Source organism: Pygocentrus nattereri, chromosome 17 (genome assembly GCF_015220715.1).
Source record: "Pygocentrus nattereri isolate fPygNat1 chromosome 17, fPygNat1.pri, whole genome shotgun sequence".
NCBI classification, from domain to species: Eukaryota; Metazoa; Chordata; class Actinopteri; order Characiformes; family Serrasalmidae; genus Pygocentrus; species Pygocentrus nattereri.
In genome coordinates, this window is record NC_051227.1 from 32,452,379 (window position 1) to 32,461,908 (window position 9,530).

At 40.7% G+C, this 9,530-nt stretch overlaps 1 protein-coding gene across 2 annotated transcripts in view; it reads right to left on the reverse strand.

Moving 5' to 3' along the window:
• gosr1 (golgi SNAP receptor complex member 1) overlaps positions 1-5,607 on the reverse strand; it is a 30,209-nt gene extending 24,602 nt beyond the window's left edge. Inside the window, exons 1-5 of one of the 2 annotated variants that reach the window (XM_017694876.2) lie at positions 5,486-5,607; positions 4,524-4,647; positions 4,330-4,417; positions 4,005-4,112; positions 3,083-3,174 (exon numbers count right to left, since the gene is read on the reverse strand). In XM_017694876.2, coding sequence (XP_017550365.1) covers positions 3,083-3,174; positions 4,005-4,112; positions 4,330-4,417; positions 4,524-4,647; positions 5,486-5,516 — 443 coding nt within the window. In that variant the 5' untranslated portion in view covers positions 5,517-5,607. The remainder of the gene's footprint in view (positions 1-3,082; positions 3,175-4,004; positions 4,113-4,329; positions 4,418-4,523; positions 4,648-5,485) is intronic. The other variant, XM_017694877.2, reaches the window with a different exon arrangement.
• Positions 5,608-9,530: the final 3,923 nt, after the last annotated feature.

Sequence of the window (9,530 nt, forward strand, 5' to 3'; positions counted from 1 at the left end):
CTGTTCTTTTCAGCTCATCAGAAAGTTACTGTTCATATTATCCATCAACCACATTCTACAGATATGACATATTCCGTTAACACAGATACACTTGGAACAATAAAATACTATGAGCAATGATCTTCTTAAAGCTTTTTAAAATAAACAGTATTCTTCCACTGAGAGCTAGTAGCTTCTCCTGATGACAGAAGAACCTTTGCTGCATTTGACAGGTGTTCAACTGGTGGTGGTATCAAACTGCCCCCCTTGTAAATTGCACTCAAACAGCGAACAAAGTCTCTACAAAGTTGGAAAGCTGGGACTTTCACTTTCCTGCCAGTGAAAAAACAGTACACATAGTGAACATAAAGGTATGCCTAATAGGCACCCAGATTATTTATGTTCCTTTCAAAACAGCAAAGCAAAAGCAACCTCCTTAACTCCATATTTTTCTTTTTCCATGTGGTGGGCGTATCTTCCAACAATCACCTGAATGGAGTAATGATGTATTTTGTAATATAGCTTGATATAACTTTCCGACATGCACCTGAACGTAGCTTTAGTCCTCTTAAACTGCAGCAACTACATGACTCTCATGACCCCATGGGCTAATAAATACTTGATGCATCGATACCATTATTTTCACGGAACGAGTACATTGTTTTTAGTACTCACCGATACTGAGGCTGATATCATAGTGAGGTACCTACTAAGAATTATGTAGCTGTTAGCGAACAAGTGCAACCTTAACAGTTACATCATTAAATCTAGCTTATTTTAAATCTTATTTTAAAACTTCTCTAAAGCCGTAACTAAAGCAAGATTCATAGTCTCTGTAGCATGATGACCACAGGAATCACATCTGAGGCTAATGCATCTGAAGAGCTCAACTGTGGAGTTTTACATCTGAAGTTTTATGCTTGGCTGATTAAATGGACACTGAATGTCCTCTTAAGCAAGACATACATGGTGTGATTTTGGAAATAATGTACTGAAAAGGCCTACACTTTATATACAGTCACACTGTATGAAAACGCTCCTCCCATGCTAAGTGAAACGCTCTGTCCGTGAACAATTTCAGACAAAGCCGTATCCTTCAAAATAGCATGCTGCGCTTCGAGTACTGAGCAAAGAGAAACTGAGCAATGCTGCCAACACTGTGCACTGAAATTAAAAGTCAGGAGTCCATGTACATGGTAGGACAACATGGTCTCACTACAGCCTGTTTTACAAAGACAGTTTAATAAATCACCTTATTAACGTTCATACCCTGCTACTGTTCAGTCAAACAGTAAAGTCGCACATGCAGACCTTGGTAGCAGTTTTTGCCGCCACCATGTAACTATGTACTGGGGAAGTGGCTGCGACTGTGTTTAAAAATGGTCTAAAAAAGGTGGGACCCTACTGGGGTGAAATGTATACAGTGAACGATGGCTCTGTGTCTGACTGTGATAGAGACAGTAACAGTCCTCTGTGTGAGCAAAGCCTCAATCACTGTGTTTGTTTATTAGTGCAGCATTGTACACTAGACTTAAATCACAAAGTTGTGAAGTTGTGTAAAATGCAAATAAAAACAATGCAATAATTTGCAAATTTCATAAGGCGCATATTTCATTCACAATATAGAACACATCTATTGTTGACAGTGAGACATTTTACCATTTCATGGAAAACATTTAACTAATTTAGATCTTTATGGCAGCAACACACATCAAAAAAGTTGGGACGGGCAACAAAAGGCTGGAAAAATAAATGGTACTAAAGCAAAGATGGGCAGAGGTTCACCCATCTGCAAAAAATTGCTTCTAAAAATTGTGGAGCAATTTCAGAAAATGTCCCTCAACGTAAAACAGCAAAGACTTTGGATATCCCACCATCTACAGTATATAATATCATGAAAAGTTCGAGAAAATCTGGAGAAATGGATTAAGGACATGGCTGACAGTCAATATTGGACAATCATGATCTTCTGGCCCTCAGACGGCAGTGCATTAAAAACAGGCATGATTCTGTACTGGAAATAACTGCATGGGCTCAGGAGCACTTCCAGAAATCATCTATGAACTCACTTTGGTTTGCAATCGACAATTACAAGTTAAAGGTTTATCATCCAAATAAGAAACCGTATGTCAATACGATCCAGAAACGCCACTGTCTTCTGTTGGCCAAAGCTCATTTAAAATGGACAGAGGCTAAATGGAAAACTGTTCTGTGGTCAGATGAGTGAAAATTTAAAATTCTTTTTGGAAACCACGAACGCCGTGTCCTGCGAACTCAAGAGAAGAGGGACCATCCAGCTTGTTATCACTGCACAGTTAAAAAGCCTGCTTCTTTGATGCATTAATGCCTATATGCCATGGGCGGCTTAAACATCTGAAAAGCCACCATCAATGGTGAATACATAGAGGTTTTAGAACCTATGCTCTCATCCATCTATTCCAGCAAGACAATGCTAAACCACATACTGCATTCATCACAACAGCCTGACTTTACAGAAGAAGAGTCCAGGTGCTGAACTGGCCTGCCTGCAGTCCAGACCTTTCACCAATAAAAAACATTTGGACCATCATGAAACAAAAAAAAAAAAAAAAAAAAAAAAAAAAAAAAATCGATCAAAGACGACCCAGAACTGTTGAGCAGCTAGAATCCTACATCAGACAAGAATGGGACAACATTCCTCTCCAAGAACTCCAGCAACTGATATCCTCACCTCCCATACGTTTACTGACTGTTGTTAAAAGAAGACCATTGTGTAGCATCTCCACTACACAATGGTAGACATGGCCCCGTCCCCACTTTGAGATTCATTGCTGCCATAAAGTTCTAAATGAGTTAATATTTTTCATGAAATGGTTAAATGTCTCACTTTCTATATATATCTATATCTATATACATACACACACACACACAAAATACTGATTGAGATTTCTGAACCCAGTGAATGTACCATGGAGGAGCATAGATGACTAAATATAATCAAAACTACATATGAATATTATGATTCATGTTCAGACTGCATTATAAGGAATTCATAGCGTATTAATGAGAGATTAGGTGGACAGCCACTAACAGTCTCTGAACGCTATAGAGGAAAACAACTCACTCAATGTCTTTCCGGACAGACCCAAGTAGATCTTCTCTCTCTCTCACAGCCAAGAAGTTGGATTTAGTTTTGTGAAACTCATGCGTGTAGTCCTGGGGGCAAAAATAAACAGATGAATAGTTACAAATGACATATTGTACTGAGATAACACAGTATTGGGAGGAATCCACACGGTACACATTCACTCACACTTATACATACAGTACAGTGCAGATCATCCATAATATAACTAATTTCGAATCAAAACAGCCATTATGTACAAGTTCATGATTTTTTTAACATCAGGGAAAAAAAACAGAAAACATATCACAGAAAATTACTCTGAAGCCTCCAACGCCAAGTAGAATACTACTAGTATTTTACTGTTCCATCTTTCCACAGAAGTCTCAAATATAATGTAATTTTTTCTGTATTTAGGGAGTTTATCCCGTTTTTCAAATTTACTTGCAGGGATAAATTTCCATTTTCCTCCTTGTAAACATCCCAAGTTCAGTTTCAGAAGTTACATTTTCTGTGTCTCACAATCCAAGGAATCCCAAACATCTTCGATGTTGTTAAATTCTAAGGTGGTCAATCCATTTCTTTTACTTAAAAAATTGCTGTTACAAGTCCCACTTTTTCTACCTCTTTTAATATTTCTAACTGCTTTTCACACAGTTTTCGTTTACTTTCCCCTTCCTTATGCAAGTGGACTATCTGATATCTAATCTCATCAGAAATATCTCCTGAAAAATTAATAACTTGTACTTAATTATCATTTTGAGTAGTGGTGTCTGACATTTACACCGTACTGAAAACAAACATCTGCAAAAGCCACAGATTACACAGGAAATGAATCAAGCAGAGATTCAGAGCTGATCATGATTTTTGCAGGAGAAGAGTGGACGTGTCAAGCAGGGGATGAGAGTAGGATGTCTCTTACCTGTAGGATGTCTCTATGCCTTTGGAGTGTGTGCATCAATGCAGCGTTGAGAGAAGTCACGCCTGGTGTGCTAGTGTACTCTGCCATCTTATCGTTGATCCCTGTAAGCTACAATAAACAGCAGAATATTCACTTAACACCTACACATAAGACTGGCCACAAACAGCAAAAGCTGAATCCAACATGGCACAAAACACTAGTTAATTAAGCCGAATGTCATCTCGGTTAATACTGCTTAAAATATAACATGCAATCTAATGACAATTTTCTTGCACAAGAGCCTGGGTGATATACTCAAAACAACAAATCTTGATAGATAACTAACTTTTGCAAGAAGCTGCTCGATCTCGACTGACATGGTCTCAAACATTCTGTCTTGAGTGGAGTTGTTGAGGAGGGGCGTTGTGTCCGAGCTGTTTAAAAATAAGCCAAAAACAACACTGACATAGGAACAGGCTGAGAAGTGATTCACATATAAAATAGAGCCAAGCATATGCCATTGCAACTTGATTCACTGACATCCTCATGTACCTGTCTCCTCTCCGGCCATCCCGGGAGCTGCTGTAGCTGGTGCACAGTTTACTGAAGGACACCAGCTTCAGGTCGAGCTCATTCTCCAACTGTCGGGCCTGCTTGCGCAAATCTATAAAGATGTAACGTGAGGACAATTACAATTAGACAGACCAACGATTGCAGTTACACGAACATTAACTTTGTCTGTTAACTTTGTATGTCTGTTAAGTGTATATCTTACTCATATATGTACAACATAGGCACTAAAGTAAGAAGTGCCAGCTGTGTGCTAGCAGTTTAAATAACAAGTCAAAACACTTACGTTTAATACCAAGCTGGCTACAGGTGTGTGCGCTAGGTTACCATCATATTTTGTTCACAGTACACACTTATGAGAATACTGAGGACAGTTGACACGCCTACTCTGATATTCAGAATATCATTTAGAGCGCCACAAAAGAGTCGTTAGTACAAATAATACAAAATACAAAATTATTCTGTAACGCAAATTAGCTAGCTAAGCTAGTTAGCTAACGCAGTCATCCCACAGCAGGGTTAGCTGGCTAGGTTAGCTACCTAAATTTGCTTCCTAGAGGATGTCAGTCGACACCGCTGACAAGAAACACTACATACACGTTTACATCGGTGGGATATTCTGTACTAACACTTCACAGAGAAGTTATTTCAGCAACATTAGGGACAATTACATTTTGTTTCCGCCATCCGACTAATTCGCGCTCGGCTAAATCACTGACGCTACGTTAGCCAGCGCAGCTAGTTAGCCAAGCTAGCGTTCGTTATCGCTAACGTAGTGAAGTGGACTGAGATGTTTTAGCGTGAATTGGCCAAACAAAGCGTCACTACGCCTTCGCAGACAGCCACATAAGCAATAGAAAGTTGGAATAAGTGGACTCAAAGTGATTAAAGCGCCTCGGTCGACTCCAAATAACACCACTTTGCCACCTCACCTTCCCAATAGTTGCTGTTTCCCCCTGCCATCTTTGTTGTTGAACGTCATCCGCGTCGTGCTGGCAGAGGAAAAGCTCTGCTGCAGCTCGGCCTACAAAAGCTCCGCCACAGCGCCTCGCTCCGTGTGGCTGAGGACACTCCGAAACGAAAAATCAAGAATTACCTGTTTGTTTTTTTTGTTTGAAAACTGTTAAGTCAGTTGTCTGGAAGTTTCATCTTATTCGTATTCAAATGGCCAGAGTGGGCCCTTCAGATAAGAAACAAGACGCAGCTGTACACTCATGACTCACAAATAGATCCAGGTTCTTAAAGGCCCGTTTCATGAAAATGTTCTTTACATTCTTGAAATAAAAGATTTTCATGTAGAATGTAAACATTGTTAAAGTTTCAAAATGTACCGTCCACTCCCCAGTTCATACAGTCTGTACATGGAAGATGCAAAAATAGTCCACTTTAAATGCAGTGGTTTTGTGATGTCACATAAATCAACACATTTACACCATCAGCCACAACATTAAAACCGTTTATACAACCATCTTATCAGCGCAGATATTTTGTGGATGGTGGATCATTCTCAGCACTGTAGTTGGTCCAGTTTGCAGATGTAAAATCAAAGCCAGTAGCTCATCTGTTGCTATTTGTGTTGGTCATCCTCTAATCCTTCATCAGTGGTCACAGGACACTGTAGGCTGGATATCTTTGGTTGGTGGACTATTCTCAGTCCAGCAGTGACAATGAGGTGTTTAAAAACTCCAGCAGCACTGCTGTGTCTAATCCACTCACACCAGCACAACACGCACTAACATGCCACCACCAAGTCAGTGTTACTGCAGTGCTGACATATATACACACACACACAGCTCAAAAAAATAAAGGGAACACTCAAATAACATCCTAGATCTGAATGAATGAAATATTCTCATTGAATACTTTGTTCTGTACAAAGTTGAATGCGCTGACAACAAAATCACACAAAAAATCAAATTTATTAACCAATGGAGGCCTGGATTTGGAGTCACACACAAAATTAAAGTGGAAAAACACACTACAGGCTGATCCAACTTTGATGTAATGTCCGTTAAACAAGTCAAAATGAGGCTCAGTATTGTGTGTAGCCTCCACGTGCCTGTATGACCTCCCTACAACGCCTGGGCATGCTCCTGATGAGGTGGCGGATGGTCTCCTGAGGGATCTCCTCCCAGACCTGGACTAAAGCATCCGGCAACTCCTGGACAGTCTGTGGTGCAACGTGGCGTTGGTGGATGGAGCGAGCCATGATGTCCCAGATGTGCTCAATCGGATTCAGGTCTGGGGAACGGGCGGGCCAGTCCATAGCTTCAATGCCTTCATCTTGCAGGAACTGCTGACACACTCCAGCCACATGAGGTCTAGCATTGTCCCGCATTAGGAAGAACCCAGGGCCAACTGCACCAGCATATGGTCTCAAAAGGTGTCTGAGGATCTCATCTCGGTACCTAATGGCAGTCAGGCTACCTCTGGCGAGCACATGAAGGGCTGTGCAGCCCTCCAAAGAAATGCCATCCCAGACCATTACTGACCCACTGCCAAACCGGTCATGCTGAAGGATGTTGCAGGCAGCAGATCGCTCTTCACAGCGTCTCCAGAGTCTGTCACATCTGCTCAGTGTGAACCTGCTTTCATCTGTGAAGGACACAGGGCGCCAGTGGCGAATTTGCCAATCCTGGTGTTCTCTGGCAAATGCCAAGCGTCCTGCACGGTGTTGGGCTGTGAGCACAACCCCCATCTGTGGATGTCGGGCCCTTATACCATCCTCATGGAGTCTATTCTTTCTAACCGTTTGTGCAGACACATGCACATTTGTGACCTGCTGGAGGTCATTTTGCAGGGCTCTGGCAGTGCTCCTCCTGTTCCTCCTTGCACAAAGGCAGAGGTAGCAGTCCTGCTGCTGGATTGTTGCCCTCCTACAGCCTCCTCCATGTCTCCTGGTGTACTGGCCTGTCTCCTGGTAGCGCCTCCAGCCTCTGGACACTACGCTGACAGACACAGCAAACCTTCTTGCCACAGCTCGCATTGATGTGCCATCCTGGATGAGCTGCATTACCTGAGCCACTCGTGTGGGTTGTAGAGTCCGTCTCATGCTACCACGAGTGTGAAAGCACCACCAACATTCAAAAGTGACCAAAACATCAGCCAGAAAGCAGAAAGGTACTGAGAAGTGGTCTGTGGTTCCCACCTGCAGAACCACTCCTTTATTGAGTGTGTCTTGCTAATTGCCAATGATTTCCACCTGTTTTCTATTCCATTTGCACAACAGCATGTGACATTGATTGTCAATCAGTGTCAATCAGAATTTTGATTTACTTGGAGTTATATTGTGTTGTTTAAGTGTTCCCTTTATTTTTTTGAGCAGTATATATATATATATATATATATATATATATATATATATATAATCATTCATATTGTATATTCGCATCCATCAGCACTACATAGACAGTACAATCCATAAGATCAAAGTGATTCCACTTAAAATATATTTCTTCAAAATGTGTATATCACAGAGCAAGGCTTCTCAGTAAGCTATTCAGCTAGTGGCATGTCAGATAGATAAATATGACAATAGTGATCCAAATAAGTAGTTTAACATTACATTTATGGATACTGTTATTGGCACCCCTGAATTTTAAGTACATAATGTACAATATCACCCAAAATTGTTTTGTGAGGCATGAAGGGTCACATGACTTGAATCAACCAATGAATGATGGCTTGATCGCCACTTTGATGGAATGATGGAATGGAATGATAGCCACTTTACTTTCCCATCCCTGTGTCTACAGTGTGTAAAGTAATCAAGAGGTTTATTGCTCATGGAACTGTTAGGATCCTCCTACGGCGTGGGGCAAAGAGGAAAACCAGTGAAGAAAATCTTTGAAGGTTGGTGCAATCTGTTGAAAAACACATGTAACATCCAGAGATCTCAAGGCAGACCTGGATCTGGAGTGATGGTTTCAACCTGTACCATATGCCACACACTAAACCAAGACTCCGTTGCTAAAAGAAAGATATAAGAAGGCATGACTGAGCTTTGCCAAAATATACCTAGACAAACCACGATCCTTTTGGGCAAATGTTTTGTGAAATTGAGCTCCTTGTCAATGCAGACTAGCCATTTGTTTATAAGAGATGACATGAAGCTTGTAAGCAAAAGAACACCGTGGCTATAGTCAAACATGGTGCTGGATTCATAATGTTGTGGGACTGCTTTGCTGCCTTAAGTCCTGGAGGCCTCAACTAAGCTGAAGGAATAATGAAATCAAAAGATTACCAAGGCATTTTAGAGAGAAATGTGCTACCTAGTGTAAGAAAGCTAGGTTTGAGTCGAAGGTCAAGGGTCTTCCAGCATAAAGACCCAAAACACACATCAATAAGCACAACAGAATGGTTGCAAAGGAAGAAGACCTGATCTCAAACCCACTGAAAATAAGGAAGAAACACTCTGCAAACATCCAAGAGAAAGTTTGCAATAGTGAAGTGGGAAAAACTACCAGCAGAGCAGCGCAAGACGTTTTTACAAGACTACCAAAAATGTTCGGAGGCTGTCATTACTGATTAAGGCGTGTAACAAAATATTAGGAAAGGGTGCCTTTAATACTGTCCATGCCATATTTTATTTTCTTTAAATTCATTTCTTACAAGCTAAAAATACATGTTCCTTTGTTTTAGAACTTTAGACATCAGTTAAAATATTCTAACAATGACAAGTTGGTATACTTCAATTTATTTATGAAGGTTGTGTATTTTATATAAAAAAGAAAAGGGGGCTGTGGTGGCAAGAACTGTAGTGCTAGTGGTGGAGTGTCATGCTGTGAGAGCATCAACTTGGCTGAGATATAACAACAGCAAGTAAACAAGCAAATTATGTTGTGGGTTTTTTTTTCTTTTCATTTTTGGGGGCTCATTAGATTTTGTTTAATAAGATCCTAGTTACACCACTGGACTTTTTCCACAGAAAATCCGGATTCCAACCATTTTCCTATGTGCTAATTACCCTAAAAAATG